Source organism: Tachysurus fulvidraco, chromosome 7, assembly GCF_022655615.1.
Source record: "Tachysurus fulvidraco isolate hzauxx_2018 chromosome 7, HZAU_PFXX_2.0, whole genome shotgun sequence".
Classification (NCBI taxonomy): domain Eukaryota; kingdom Metazoa; phylum Chordata; class Actinopteri; order Siluriformes; family Bagridae; genus Tachysurus; species Tachysurus fulvidraco.
Window position 1 is genome coordinate 15,085,619 of NC_062524.1, and position 15,684 is coordinate 15,101,302.

General features: G+C 40.4%; 3 protein-coding genes across 8 annotated transcripts in view; 1 reads left to right on the forward strand and 2 right to left on the reverse strand.

Moving 5' to 3' along the window:
- Positions 1-717: 717 nt before the first annotated feature.
- On the reverse strand, positions 718-5,469 carry tspan5b (tetraspanin 5b). The gene is made up of 9 exons (XM_027155305.2): positions 5,171-5,469; positions 4,873-4,923; positions 4,517-4,663; positions 4,091-4,261; positions 3,829-3,954; positions 3,395-3,442; positions 2,979-3,095; positions 2,829-2,890; positions 718-2,581 (listed from the first exon to the last, which is right to left on the reverse strand). Exons 1-9 carry the CDS (start codon positions 5,249-5,251, stop codon positions 2,569-2,571), a joined length of 816 nt encoding a protein of 271 aa, XP_027011106.1. The 5' UTR covers positions 5,252-5,469; the 3' UTR covers positions 718-2,568.
- Positions 5,470-5,688: 219 nt separating this feature from the next.
- fip1l1b (FIP1 like 1b (S. cerevisiae)) lies at positions 5,689-12,670 on the forward strand. Of its 6 annotated transcripts, none has more exons than XM_027155298.2 (17): positions 5,690-5,942; positions 8,265-8,322; positions 8,420-8,480; positions 8,778-8,884; positions 8,976-9,040; positions 9,242-9,352; positions 9,580-9,710; positions 9,828-9,940; positions 10,286-10,339; positions 10,746-10,845; positions 10,939-11,092; positions 11,225-11,251; positions 11,370-11,424; positions 11,574-11,632; positions 11,720-11,918; positions 12,016-12,159; positions 12,357-12,670. In XM_027155298.2, exons 1-17 carry the CDS (start codon positions 5,861-5,863, stop codon positions 12,496-12,498), a joined length of 1,662 nt encoding a protein of 553 aa, XP_027011099.1. In that variant the 5' UTR covers positions 5,690-5,860; the 3' UTR covers positions 12,499-12,670. The 6 variants fall into 6 exon arrangements, with proteins under 6 accessions (XP_047672002.1, XP_027011099.1, XP_047672004.1 ...); XM_047816048.1 differs by having other exon boundaries at positions 11,577-11,632; XM_027155301.2 differs by lacking the exon at positions 10,286-10,339.
- Positions 12,671-13,589: 919 nt separating this feature from the next.
- Positions 13,590-15,684, reverse strand: part of chic2 (cysteine-rich hydrophobic domain 2) — a 7,252-nt gene continuing 5,157 nt past the window's right edge. The window contains exon 6 of the mRNA XM_047816053.1: positions 13,590-15,684. This exon is cut by the window's right edge and continues 32 nt beyond it. Within this exon, the coding sequence (XP_047672009.1) occupies positions 15,666-15,684 (19 nt within the window). The 3' untranslated portion in view covers positions 13,590-15,665.

Genomic DNA, 15,684 nt, shown 5'->3' on the forward strand with positions numbered 1-15,684 from the left:
CTCTGTGACTATTACTGTTAATGAAGGAGGCATGGCCTGTGTGTCTATTAGTGTTAATGAAGGAGGCGTGGCCTGTGTGTCTATTAGTGTTAATGAAGGTGGTGTGGCCTCTGTGTTTATTAGTGTTAATGAAGGAGGTATGGCCTGTGTGTCAATTAGGTGGCATGGCCTCTGACCTATTTGTGTTAATGAAGGAGATATGGCCTGTGTCTATTAGTGTTAATGAGGGAGGTGTGGCCTTTGTGTCTGTGAATGTTAATGATGGAGGTGTGGCATCTGTGTCCATTAGTGTTAATGAAGGAGGTGTGGCCTGTGTGTCTATTAGGTGGCAAGTCAATTAGGTGGCGTGGCCTCTGTGTCTATTAGTGTTAATGAAGTAGGTGTGGCCTGTGTGTCTATTAGTCTTAATGAAGGTGTAGCCTGTGTCTATTAGTGTTAATGAAGGTGTAGCCTGTGTGTCTATTAGTCTTAATGAAGGAGGCGTGGTCTGTGTCCATTTGTCTTAATGAAGGAGGCGTGGTCTGTGTCTATTAGTCTTAATGAAGGAGGCGTGGTCTGTGTCTATTAGTCTTAATGAAGGAGGTGTAGCCTGTGTGTCTATTAGTCTTAGCAAAGGAGGCATGGCCTGTGTATCTATTAGTGTTAATGAAGGAGGTGTGGCCTTTAAACATCCTTATAAATGCATCACAATGTGTAAGTCAGAAACAGGAAACGAACTTTTACCAAAACATATCAAACTTTATTGTCCACACATCTCACCTCGTCTCAGGAGGGAGAATAAATTCTGTTCTCAAATACAATCCTGTAAAAAGACTTCAACAAATCACATCAACCACAACAACACACAAGCAGTGAGTCTGTCTAAGAGAATAAAACCCTGTTTAGATCTCAAACACAAGTGCTGGATTTATACCATTCATAAAAAACACAGCATTAGTACTTTTAGTATTTACGTCAGTCTTCCTTAAGTGCATCAAAACTTTTTCTCTATTTAGATAAGCTAATTACATAAGCTAATTTACTGTATTTTCTGGACTATTAGTTACTCCAGAGTGAACCAGACACCACACTAAATAAAGTGCACTTCACCTGAAGTGCACTTTAGTACATTTTATTATTAGTGTCTGCTAGCGAGATTTTCAATTAGCACCAAGCTAACGGAAGTGCAATTTAACCTTAAAAAATCCTTAGCAATCGTGCTAATGTGTCTCTTATTCATAATGTCTACATCATTTAACTGTCTAATTTACCAACCAAAACAAATCCACAGTAACAACATCCTTATACAACTTATAGCCCAGAAAATAGCCCAGAAAATCCAGTAACTTACTCACACGGCTAGCACGGAAAACATTCTGAACATTTACATAACCTATAAGCTATAATATTAAATTCATATTGACCAAAAGCACTAGAACAACAAAGCACCTGCTATCGACACTTTATTCCAAAAAAAAGTGAGATGTGTTTTAATGCTACTGCACCGAATAACATGCTAAACATCTTCAAGTATCAAATGTCTGCTAATTATTTATCAATCGATTCATCTCACTGTCGAAAAAAGAACTTAACTCTTCCAAGACACTAGCTTTGTTTTTGCTATTTCGCTTAACCCTTTAGCATAGCTAGCATATCTATCGTTAGTCGTTTTAACAATAATCAAAGAACGGCAGTTAAATTCGTCTGAACTTACAATGAAATTCGGATTCCTTAAACACAACTTTAACACAATATGAGACATGACGTGAGACAAAGTCTTAAATATTACCATAGTTGTAATCATTATAAAGCAGCAGCTGTCGATACTAGGTGCCTTTATGCTAATATTATTATTTCAGCACACATGCAGTGCTTTTCTGCTACCTGAACAGATTTAGTAAGCAATTAATCACAAAAAAGCGGTGCTCTGAAATCCACCCAGTTATGTACATTTCTGATGTCAACACGAGCTACGATTCTAATGTCCTAGCATGAAAAAGCAACGATCTGTCGTACAGAGACAAAAAGAAATATGGTTTATTTGCTAAAATTAGTTATGCTAGGTTTTTTTAAAAATACCTTTACCTCAGACATTGATCCGAATGGCCAATATCACTAACAGGTAGCGGAATATTCGGACCGCTACATTGCTGAAATCTGAAAGTTCTTCTAATTCATGACAAGTTCAAGTTCACTGACTAGTTTACAGCTGCTTTTATAAGAGTGTGAGGTAATTTTAGCCATTAGCATGATGCTAGCTTCCGCTAGCTGTTAGCAAGGTTAAAAATAAATGAATGAAATATCTGTCAGTTGATTGTGTTGAGTTTTAAAAGTGTGTATAAAATTCTTCCTCACTCTCATTAATTAATATAAAGGAATATTTCTGACCTGCTTGAACACACAGACTCTACAGAGACTCTACCATGACCCCCGGTGGACAGTGCAGAGACTGCAGTCATTGACGAAGGCAAAAGTACGGTTCAGAAACAGACACATGAGCAGTAAATTAATGTGTTTTAGAAATAAAAATGAAAGTGAAAAGGCTTCCTTCCTTCGACGGGACGCTGAGACGACGCCGGCTTCAGGAGGTCAAGTGAACAAACTGAAAACATTAAAAAATGATTAACGTTAAGACATTTTCTCTAAAGGGAAAGATTAAAGACGGTTCACAGTTTTATTAAGTGTGTGTGTGTGCAGCTGATTGGTCTATTGCCTTAACGTTCATGATGACATCATCAGTTGTCAGGAAAGATTTAAATTCTCCAACAACAACAACAACACTCAGTGACTAATGTGAATATCATTTAAAAACACACTGATTTAAACACACACACGTGTACAGTTCCTACCAGCTCTCTCTCACAGCCTCGATGTCACTCAGCAGGTTCTGAGCCAAACAAATCCCAAATATCTAAAGGGGAAAAATTAAAAAACAAACATCATTAGAATACAATCGGCTAAACACACACGCACACACACATGCACACAGACACACATACCTGCAGTAGTGCGATTCCTATGAAGATTCCAGCCACCACTGTGAGATTCTCCTGCAGCCATTTTTCAAACTGCGGCACGCAGCCTTTAGTGTAGATGAAGGTCTTCTGCTCTGACTCCTACACACACACACACACACACACACACACACACACACACACAGAGACATTAATACTTTTGCCCTCATCAAATAAACTGGACAAAATAAATATGCAAATTAAAACCAGCCCTGCTCTTCAAGCCCCGCCCCTTTTCCACATAGTACGCTGGTTCTGCATGACCTGAATTGATTGAACCTGATTGGCTCTTATATTTAATGATACAATAATAATAATGCACTGGAGTGGAGGATTATGGGCAAATGAGAGGCGGGGCTACCTCATAAACACTAACTAAATCAAACAGTGTGTGTACTCACAGCTTTAGCTCGGATGTCGTAACCACACTGAGTGTTTATTACGTCCTCCTGCACACAGAGAGAGAAAAATAAAGAAATAAACCAACAATAAAGGAGATTCACAACCCGATCACTGCTCATAGTGTGTATATGTGTGTGTGTAAGTGTGTATATATGTGTGTTTGTGTGGGTATGTGTGGGCATGTATGCATATGTGTGTGAATGTATATATGCATGCATGTGTGTGTGTAAGTGTAAGTATGTGTAAGTGTGTGTGTATATGTGTATGTGCATGTGTGTGTATGTGTGTGTAAGTGTGTGTATGTATGTGTGCGTGTATGTGTGTGTGTATGTATGCATGCGTGTGTGTATGTATGTGTGTATTTGTGTGTGTGCATGTGAGAGTGCGCACGTGTATGTGTGTGTTTTATTGTGTGTTTGTATATGTGACTCACAGCAGGGTCTTTAGTGCAACAGGAGAAGGGAACTCCACATTTCTCTCGGCTCAGGTTGGTGTCAGTGCAGTTAAAGTAAATGTTCAGGTTCCAGTCCTCAGGTCCGTATGCTCCACAGCATTCCCACTACACACACCCACCCACCCACACACATGTTAAAAGCATGTAATCTTGTCATGGGGACATTTTGAAGGTGTTGGTGAAACTGTGATGATGATGATGATGATGATGATGATGATGAATAAAACTCAGATGTTCTCACGTATTCCTGTGTGAAGTCGATGAGGTTCTGCAGGTCGATGTCGTCTCGGTACGCTCGGATGTTGTTGTTGATGAAGAACTTTAGCTGATCTTTGATCCAGTCCTTAAAGACGAAGGCCAGGACTCCAGCAGTCAGCTCCAGGAAGAAGATGATTCCCAAAAACACAGAGAACTGGAGTAGAGAAACCAAAACCAGAAGAATTCACAGAAAGTTCTTACAGAACAGAAGCCTGCCTCACAGAGAGGTTTAATAACTGTTATTTCACTAGAATAGTTGTCCACTACTTAGTTGTAGGTGGTTTATAAAATTGTATATGAAACTTTGATATTACGTTGTTCATGTAAATTGATTCTATGTTGATTTTATGCTTATTTAACAGTAATTTTACAGAGATGTCCTGAAGACGTGCTCAGCACTGACACTCACAAACTTGAGCAGGAAGGAGTTTTCTCTCAGCGCTCCGATGCAGCCGGCGAACCCGAGCACAAACATCACCGTCCCAACAACCAGGAACAACCAGACAGGATCAAAACCACCAAGATCTGTGATGGACGAGATGTTGGACAGAACGCCCTGAAAAAAGAGAGAGAGAGAGAGAGAGAGAGAGAGAGAGAGAGAGAGAGAGAGAGAGAGAGGGGTAGAAAGACAGGGAGGGAGAGAGAGAGGGAGAGAGACAGGGAGAGACAGGGAGAAAGAGAGAGAGAGAGAGAGAGAGAGAGAGAGAGAGAGTGAGGTGACTGAAGATTCTGCCTCACCAGCTGTATTAAAATAAAATGTCTCACCTTTTCACTCCAGGCCCATAAAGCAACAGACAGGAAGGCCACGCCCAGCAGCTGAGGAACCAATAAACACACACTTAATAAAAAACCTACCAGTGAGTCCAGCAGGTTTAAACAGTGAACACTGATATACAACAAGACCCGCCCTTTATACAACAAGCATGTAAAGCTGAGTTCAGGTCAATCACTTTAAATACTTAAAGTGCATAAAATCTATAATAAGTTGTAGCTTAATTTTATATAGAACTAACAGATGGACAATAACAACAATAACAATAATAATAGTAATAATAAAACTTACCCAGAATATAATATTAAAGCCGAAGATGAAATATTTAATACAGCAGCCCACTTCATGCACATTAAAGTGTTTTCCGGACATTTTGTTTTTAACACGTTTTAATGTTTTTAGTGAAAGTGAAGTGTTTGTGTTAAAAACCGGCCCGTCATCCCCTCCTCAGTGCAGTGTGCATGTTTACTGCTTGGCTGTTGTCCTGTAAACACTTTATTAGCGGCTGCAGGACAAATTCTCGGTTTCTCTAAATGTCGCTTATCATCTATAACGACACGGGCGTATCGGCGCTCACACAACGTCACTTCCGCTGTGTCACATTTCAAATTAAAAGATTTTTTATTATTTTTTATTTTTATTATTATTATATACACTATAGATATATCGAAGTATATCTAATCCCTTTAAAACTATATAACCATAAATATATAACTTTAATTCTTTAATTACTTTATTTTAATAATAGAACATTTTGTAACGTAAACGAGCAGCGATAAAACACAGAAGTTTTGCCTTTCTACACTTTTATTCTGTCGCACCGGAAGTCGAGCTTGTCCTCGGCACGCTTACTTCCTTTGCTGAAGGAAGTGCAGTGTTTGTTCCTTCATGTGTTGTTTACAGATAAACTCATGCTCTGCTGTTAACTTGGTCGTTTTAGGGTTGGACATATTGCAGGTTATCATCCAGGGGACGTAAACAATGTCAGCGGAAGAAGCAGATAAAACAATAACACCGGCGGAGCCTCCTGTGGGGGATGAGGAGGAGGAGTGGCTCTATGGGGGTGAGATTCACATTATATACACGTTATATACAACACACACATAAATATAACCTCTAATTAACTATGGATTTATTAATGTGCACATGATAGTGTTTAGAATTAAAGCACATGTTGGGCCTAGAATTACTATACATGCTGATATCACTGTGTATATCACTGTACTTTGTGTATATATCACTGTATATATCATTGTGTATATATCACTGTATAAATCGCTGTGTGTATGTATATATATATATATATATATATATATATATATATATATATATATTAGGGATGCAACAATACAGTTAGCCCACGGTTCAATACATACTGTACCTCGGTTTTTTAACCACGGTTTTTGGTTCGGTTCTGATGGCTTAACACATAAAATTGTTTTTTTGTTATTCTATGCTTAGGCAATAGGAACAGTAAGAGGTTTAGAAGAAATAAATAAAAACGATATTTATTTATTGCGATACTCCTTTATTTTACTTAAAAGCAAAGAAAAGTCCACTAGTTCCTAGTGAACAGTTACAGTGAGTTAACTCACGGTTGCCCGTGAGGTCCAACCATCTGTGGTCAGAGCAAGGCTCTGTGCTTGAGCCAATTCGTACACAATACTGTTGCATGTCTTTTCATAGAGGTCGGGAATTATCTCGATGCTGAAAAAAGTGCGAGTTTTTATAAGATGACAAAAGCCTGCATCTCCAATCACCGAAAACGGCTGCAAATCTTTGGCAATGAACACCCCTACTGCCTTTGTTATTTTCATCAGTGTTGTATAAAGTATTAGAAAGCAATACTTGAGTAAAAGTACAAGTATCGCACTAGAAAAAGACTTTGGTAGAAGTGAAAGTCACCTTTTAGGATATTACTAAAGTAAAAGTCTTAAAGTATCTGATATTTACTGTACTTAAGTATCAAAAGTAATTATATTAAAATGGCAAAAGTGGACACCACCATTTTATGCATGATGTAATGATGCCAGTCTTGCCAGTCAGTTCATGTATGTGTGCATTCTCTACAAAGTGTGTCCGATGAATGCAATCATTAATAAACTAATATTCACAAGACAAAGAACAATTAAATAAATGTTATTTTTATTTAGTATTGATATTGCATTAATATTTTGTTTGTGATATCAACTCTGGTAATAAGAATAGTGACATTTCACTGCTTTTGGTTGCCGCCGTTATAGATAAATGCCTCCAGCTCTGACTGCGCGTGCACGCTGCGCATGCGTCTCCGTAGAGAGTGCGGAGCTGCGTAATATAATCTAGGAGCAGTGATTCACCAAACCTCCCTTTTTGCAGTCACACACATTTATTCTGATTTTATTTTGTAGTAACGAGTAACGAAGATGCTTAGTGGAAATATAAAGGAGTAAAAGTATACATTTTATCTAGGAAATGTAGTGCAGTAAAAGTGAAAGTTGACATAAATTTAAATAGCGAAGTAAAGTACAGATACGTGACATTAAGTACAGTAACAAAGTATTTGTACTGCGTTACATTACAACACTGATTTTCATGTGTCTCTCGGAACCAGTTGGGTATGTATGCTGGAAGGATTCAGCGAGGGACTGTTGTTTTTTTGGAGGACTTTATTACCTGCTCTGCTATCCTGCATTCAGACATTGATATTGCTGGGTGATGGCGCCGCAGATGTGTAATCATATTGGAAGTGTTTCCGTTTGAGTAGGCTACACGTGTAAAACAATGCTTGCAGACAGTAATTTTTTTGTTTACCATTTTTTCTTCCTCAGCATTATACTCAACAGCAAAACCGAAATGTCTCCACACCACGGATTTAAAAGACGCCGGCGCCTCCTCGTACTGTAGCCTCGCTTCACCACCGCTCGCCATGTTAAAGTGTGGAATGTTGGTTCAGCGCCCCTAACTTTAGAGCATAGTGATTGAACATTTACTCGCGGGGAGGAGTTTCCTCATCTCAGCTCATAGACATACAGGCACACACAAACAGTCAATTCGGAGAGAAATAAAAAGCACATAAATTATTTAAACGTAAAACCGAAAAAAACGCAATTCACAAGCACGTATTGAACCGTGGATGTCATACCGAACGGTTCAATATTATATTGAGAATTGTGGCATCCCTAATGTGTATGTATGTATATATATATATATATATATATATATATATATATATATATATATATATATATATATATATATATATATATATATATATATTGTATTAGCAATACATTCTGTATAAATACATTCTAAGTCTAGCTCCCAGTTTAGCATCATGTGATGTTCATGTATAAACTAAAACTGATCTCTCCTTCTGTTTCACTGTTTCACATCTGTGTTGCAGATGAAGGAGAGGCAAAAGAGGCAGAGGAAGAAGAGGCCAAACTCACAGCCGCTGTCAGGTAAGCACATCTCCACGCTGTAATTTGATTCATTTATGGTCTTTTATGTTGTAAACAATTAATATTGTATTTAATTTGTGTGTGTGTTGCTCTGTAGTGCCCCCACTGCTCCTGCAGCCCCAGAGGAGAACAGCACTGGAAATGGAGTGACGAGTCAGGTATCTAGTCCTCTCTATGCCAGAGTCATTCCATTAGGAGTCATTTGGGTTTTGTTTGAGATTCATTGGTTCAGGATGTATTTGGTGTAACGAATCTTTACGGATTCATTTGGGATTTGTTTGGGATTCATCTCTTTCTTTTTATCTCCATGCACTCTGTGGGGTACGGAGTAATGGTGTTTGCTATGTGTGTGTGTTAGTGATGGATGTGGTGTAGAAATGTTCCAGTGTATTGTTAGAGAATATTCAGTAAAGTTTAATCAGATGAAAATAACTCTGAAGCGATTTCCCTGTCAGGAGGAGGCGCAGGGTGACAACGAGGACAGCGAGAGTGACAGCGATGATGATGATGACGACGTTCGTGTTACCATCGGTGACATTAAGACAGGCGCGCCTCAGTACACGTGAGTTGAGGAAGAAAGCCTTTACTCTGAGCAGCACCATTTATTTTCTCTCTGCATTTCAAACTCAACCGAGGCGTGTTTCCATCTCCAGGTCTTATGGAGCTGCGCCGGTTAATCTGAACATAAAGACAGGTGGCAGCAGGCCGTACGGAGCAGGTGCTGGGTTTATTACTGAATTACAGTGAAGTCCATTAATCTGGATTTAATGAACTGCAAGATGCCATGGAACAGATATAATTTAAATATACTGTATATATACCATAGATCTGGTATAAAATGCCAAAGTCCCTTCCTGTATAACACCGTGCTTCTTCCTCAGAAGTCTTGTTTAAGTGTGTGTGTGTGTGTGTGTTTCAGTGGGAGCGAAGGTGAAAGGTGTGGATCTTGAGGCTCCAGGCAGCATCAATGGGGTCCCCGTGCTGGAGGTGGACATGGAGTCCTTCGAGGAAAAGCCTTGGAGAAAACCTGGTGTGTGTTCTCTTTATGTGACAACACTGTATGGCCAGTATGTCTGCCAATAAGCTAAGCAGAAGCAAGCTAATGAGTGAGGTTGAGGAAATGGTGAGCTGATGAGTGGTTTTTATAGAGACACTGTGACAGGAAATGAGACAGAACCATCAGGAACATCAACATTTACCTCGAAAGTGTTGTTTAAGTGTGTGTGTGTGTGTGTGTGTGTGTGTGTGTGTGTGTAGGTGCTGACCTGTCGGACTACTTTAATTATGGCTTTAATGAGGAAACCTGGAAGGCATACTGTGAGAAGCAGAAGCGGCTGCGGATGGGCTTAGACTCCATCACCATCAGCTCTGCTACCAGCAAGATTTCTGTAAGTCTCCTGATCCCCTCAGTCCTGGTTCACTGCTCCACACAGAACACACACAGTGCTGCTGTTCCTCTCTCTTTCTGCACTGTGGTCTTCACCGTCCTCTGTGTTTATGCTCAGGTTCAGCAGGGCAGGACGGGGAACGATAAAGAGGCTGCACTTCCTGTTCATGTCGCTAAAACTGACTTTACCTCCCCATCTACCCTGTACAAGACCGGCCTAAACCCGGCCAGGTACACACACACACATATATATATATATATATATACAGACACACACACACACACACACACACACACACACATATATATATATATATATATATATATATATATATATATATATACACACACATACACACACTCGCATACATATACACACACACACACATACATGCACACACATATACACACACACAAGTCTCAGCTCTATTTTATATGATCAGGTGTTTACACTCATGGCTTATTACTTTTTCCTCTATACTATACCATTATCATTATACCTGTGTGTGTGTGTGTAATATGCGAGAGGAGGCAGTAACTCTTATCTGCCTGTCTCCCTTACTCATGCCCTCATAGGATATCCCCTCCACAGTGGGCGGGGCCTGCATCCCAAGACACGCTCTATTATACGTAAGTGGGTGTGTGGTGTGGACACAGGCGTGGTTTCTTCTTTGTTTGTTTTTACGCCACAGGCTTCAGATTTACCGTCTGAGAATCTTGTTTGTTTCTGTTTTCATTAAGAAACCACTGAGATGCAGGAGTGTCATTTGTTTTCTTTGATTTAAACCAAATGCTTTAAAAGATGGAGATGATTTACTTGTAAATCTGAGTGAACTATCAAGTGTATTTATTAAGATAAAGTTAAAAGGTTTATTTTATATTTAATCAGCAGATGAAAAACACGTAATTGGTAAATCAAAATATAGAGTTGGATAAATAAAAATAATTTATGATGGTACACTCAGATTTTTTTGTCTCGAGTGTGTGTATGTTTTGTGTTGATTCAAGTGTGTGTGTGTGTGTGTGTGTGTTGCAGGAAGACTACTGGGACCATTGATGTGATTGGTGGACAAACAGCCACCATCAGCAGAGTGGAGGGACGACGCCGACACAATCTGGAGGGAAATAACATCCAGGTTCTCTCTCACTCACTCACTCACTCACTCACACACTCACTCACACACTCACTCACACAAACTAATGTATTTGTTCTCTTGTATTGTTTACAGGTGATCTCTGAACACACCTCCACTGAAGCTGAGGCCACGCCTGCCAAAATCCCCACCTTCTTCCCCCCAGGGCCCCTCCCTCCCAACATGCCACCACCTCCATTCCTGCCTCCGCCCCCTGTTAGCCAGGCTCCACCCCTTATTCCTCCACCAAGTGAGTCTCTCTCTCTCTCTCTCTCTCTCTCTCTCTCTCTCTCTCTCTCTCTCTCTCACACACACACACACTGTCTGAAGCTGTAGACTGTCTCATCCTGAATCATTAAATCCTTTCTCTTGTTCATCACAGGAGTCCCGATCACCGTCCCTCCTCCTGGTACGTTCTGTTTTACTGACTGGGAAAAAAACTGACTCTTTACAGGTTGTAACTTAAATCATTTGAAGTTATTAGTGGCATTTGTGATGGAATTTATTTGTTGTTTGTTTGTACTCAGGTTTCCCGCCTCCTCCTAGCGGCCCACCCCCTAACCTCATGCCAACCTTAGACAAGTAAGTGTGTGGGTAGGGTTTAGGATTCATTACAGTCTGTAATGAATCTCACATCTATGTATAATTTTATAGCCATGTAACTAATCCACAGTGGTTCATACTGATCACTATGACAACGGTGATGATGAAGATATTATTGTTTTCTACAGCAGCGGACATCCAGGAGGATACGACTGCCGTCCTGTCACTCCGTATCCTTTCCCACCAGGTCAGTTCAGCCTTAATTTTTACACACAATGTAGTAAATATTTCACTGTAAAAGTGAAATAAAAAAGTGTGTGTGTGTTATTATCAGGAGCTTACCCACCACCCTTGCAGGGGCCTGTGAACAACTGGCCCGGGATGATAGACAACACGAAGCAGTGGGATTATTACCCCCGCCGAGAGAAAGAGCGAGAGAAGGAAAGAGAGAGGGAGAGGACGCGGGACCGAGGACACGACCGGGAGAGAGAGAGAGAGCGAGAGCATAGTCCCACATCCATGGCCTACAACAGGTGAGTGACTATTCATTAATGTAGAATAAGCAAGGCTGACATGTTTGTTATTATTTATTAAATATAGTTTAATTAAACTTATTCTCTCCACACACAGTGATGAGGAGCGCTACCGTTACCGTGACTACGGAGACCGTGGGTACGAGCGTCATCGGGACCGGTCGAGCCGAGAGAAAGAGGAGAGACACCGTGAGAGGAGACACAGAGAGAAAGAGGAGGGAAGGCACAAGTCCTCACGCAGGTAACACACTAATTCACTGGTGTTAATGATCAGTAACGAATCAGATAATGATTCATGACCACACCTCCTGCAGTGCGACTGTACAAGGTCACACCCTTAACACAGAAGTGTTAATACAGATAATGTGTATCTGACACCTCTCTCTCTCTCTCTCACATACACTCTCTCTTTCTGTCTATCTCCATCACATTTCTTAGCAGTAGCAGAAGGAGGCACGACAGTGAGGAAGGAGACGGCCATCGCAGGCACAAACATAAGAAGTCTAAGAGGAGTAAAGAAGGCAAAGAGCCGAGCGAGGAGCGAGCAGCTGACCAGGAGAACCAGGAGGCCATGGAGTAACATCTCACTTGAGCTCTGAACCAGGCTCGTGCCAGCAGAAACCAAATCCTCTATACTCTTCTCTAGCAATTTTTCCATTTTGGTTCTTCTGTTTGTTCTGTTTGTGTTTTCTTCAATTCCTGTGTAGATGTTGATTTGTTGGATTAAAAAAGGCATTTGGTCATTTCTGTAATGAGTCCTGTTTAGTGCACTTTCTATAAATTTAAGTGATTTAATGGAGGAGTCGTTTACAGGTGGGAATGAATCACTTGAGGAGTGTGATGTAGGGATGTGGTAGCTCAGTGGTTAAGGTGTTCGACTACTGATTGGAAGGTCATTGGTTTGAATCCCAGGTCCACCAAGTTGCCACTGCAGGGCCCCTGAGCAAGGCCCTTAACCCTCAATTGCTCAGGTGTATAAACTGAAATAAAAATGTAAGTCACTCTGGATAAGAGTGTCTGCTAAATGCTGTAAATGTAAATGAGTCATTTACAGGTGGGAATGAATCATGTGAGGAGTCGTTTACAAGGAGTGGAGAATTGGTTTTAAAAAAATGTATCCCTTTACTAATCTTTAGGAGTCAGTTACATGTATAAATGTACATTGTTCATTTATAAATGTAGGTAATTTTTTGAAAATGAAAATGTGTTTTTCACAGTGTGATTATTACATTAACTTCACATCTGTTACTATTAGTTTCATGTTAATTACTAAAAAATACAAGGTTTACTACAGTGAAGTGTGTTGAGCCACACACTATCTATTTCTTAAATAAGAGACGGCCTCTAGACTTACAACCAGAAACTCTTCCCAGTTATCCACTCTGTACTCCACTAATCTAGTGATGTTCACCAAGAGCTGTCCCAATCCGTGCGTTTGTGTGTGTGGTGTTCAGGTTCCTCTGAATAATGAAGCACATCTGTGCTGTGACTAATGAGACCTCTCGTGTCTCTTCTCCTCACTAAAACATTCTCTTCCCTTTCTTTCTGTTTATTTTTCCTGTCTTGTCTGTCCACTTTCTTTCTCTTTTAAAATCAACATATTCACTTAGATGTTAATTCATAGAAGTTGTATAACTTTTTCCTGTCACTTCCTCCTCCAACACACACACACACACTTTATTTGTACTTTATTCCTGTACATAACACAGTACTTAAATATTCTTTAGAGAAACAAACAGTAATAACAGATGAACATAAAGTTAGAAAACACAGAAACACTCAAAAACTTCAGGGTAAATTTACTGCTCGGTTTCTTTTACCCAGGGAACAGCGTGAGCTCCATGTCGTTAAATTAAACTCACAGCACGTTTAACGACCGAGTTTGAGGTTTTATTATAATCTTAATCCTGAGCTCCACTCACACTGTTTTTAGCATTGTTTTATAGATACGGTGCTAATTGGCAGCTTTCTTAACGTTTCACTTCAATTCTGCTTCGTTCTTTTCCTGAAAAAGCACCAAAGTGGAAAAAAAAATAAATCTTGGTTCTAATCATCCAGAAGTCAGAGACGCTTCAGTGTCTGTGGAGTTAAAGTGAATCTCTAACCTGGAAGCTCAGTTAGCTCTCACTGGTGTGAGGCGTCATGACAGACATCCAACTTTAGTAAAGTCTTTAAATACAATAGGGAAGGTTTGCTTTTCTGTTTAAACCACAGTAAAGTTTGCAGACTGTTTTTCATTTACACATACACACACTCTCTCTCTCACACACATACACACAGAAGTTGGAAATTAGCTGCTCTTTTTAAATGAGCAGGTAAACAAAGATAAAAATTCTTTCAAAATAAAATAAAAGGCTTGTGGGAATTTTACTGACAGAAAATCTTCTCACAGGAGCAAGAACATTTAGCCACGTTGCTAAATAAAGTAGAACTTTAGCAATAAAAGTTAAGAAAATCAGCTTGCTAGCTAGAATCTTAGCATGCTGCATAATACGCGATCGTGGAAACATAACGGTCTTGAAAAAAAAGTGTCACAGTCCTGATGCTTCACACTGAAACTGTTCGTGACAGAATTGCAGCTGACGGACACGCTAGCTGGCGTGTGCTGGGCTCGTTAGCGTAATTATACCTAGCCGAGGAAAAGATGTTTCCTAGTTTATTTTTTTTATTGGATTCTAAACCAAAAGGTTGGGCGTTAAATATAATCAAGCTGTAAGAGTTGTTGTGTACTCACTGCTAGCAGGTCGGCTAGTCAGTGTAGGGCTGTGTCTCAAATCACAGTGACCTAATGTTTAAACGTATATAGTGTAGCACACTTAACAGTTTATACAGTAGAGTTTCAGACGTTAGCATGCTAACGACGACCAGCCGCCAGATACAGAGGTGATTTGAGACACAGCCTTGTTTTCACAGGATTTCAGCACTCGTCTCACACACACAACTTCTTCTATGAGAAGATTCTTTGGGCTTGATAACGTTCTCACAAGATTAAAAATAACAAAAGACTAGAAATCCACCATGGTGTGCTGCATTAAGGGTCCGGTCTCACACACTGTTTGTTTACTACACGTGTCGGTCTCGTTCGGTGCAGCCGGCGCATGATTGTCTCCTTCAGGTCCGATGAAGGAAAAGGGTGGAAGTTTATCTGTTATGGAGCGACTAGAGTTTGACAAGAGCAGAAACCAATCACAAACTAGCTGTTAGCAAACCGTTAGCTTTAGCTAGCCCAACCCTTTTTTTTTTTTTATAGCTAGCCCAACCTCAGGCTAGTTATTTTAAGGTTGTGATGTCACACGATCATGGTTTCCGGATCATTGGCTGATCAAAGATAAGTTCCACCCACTCTCTGCTCTTGACTCTTTGATGCTGTTAGCTCAGTGCTGAAAAAAAAGACATCGGATTGTTCTTTGATTGTTGTCCCGTTGCCATGGGAACCCCCAGTTCGACCACCGTATTCGGCTTCCCGTCACGGCTGCCGGTGGCTCAGAGCCTTGTGCTGCAGGACCGTGATGTTCTCAGGTGGCTCTGACCAAACAGGGGGGTGTGAGGGGTGAGGGGCGGGGTTTAAGCAGGTGTGTAAACAGTACTGTGTGACTGTGCATGGGAGAAGCAGCGTATACATCTGAGTACATGTATTTATATGAGGATATATGCGTTTGTGTATAGGGGAAGAGTTTATAGTCTGTACAGAGGGACGTGTGAGTACCAGGGGAAGGCACCTTAGGCAGAGGACAGCGTCAGGGGCTGCTAATCTGGCCTGAAGATG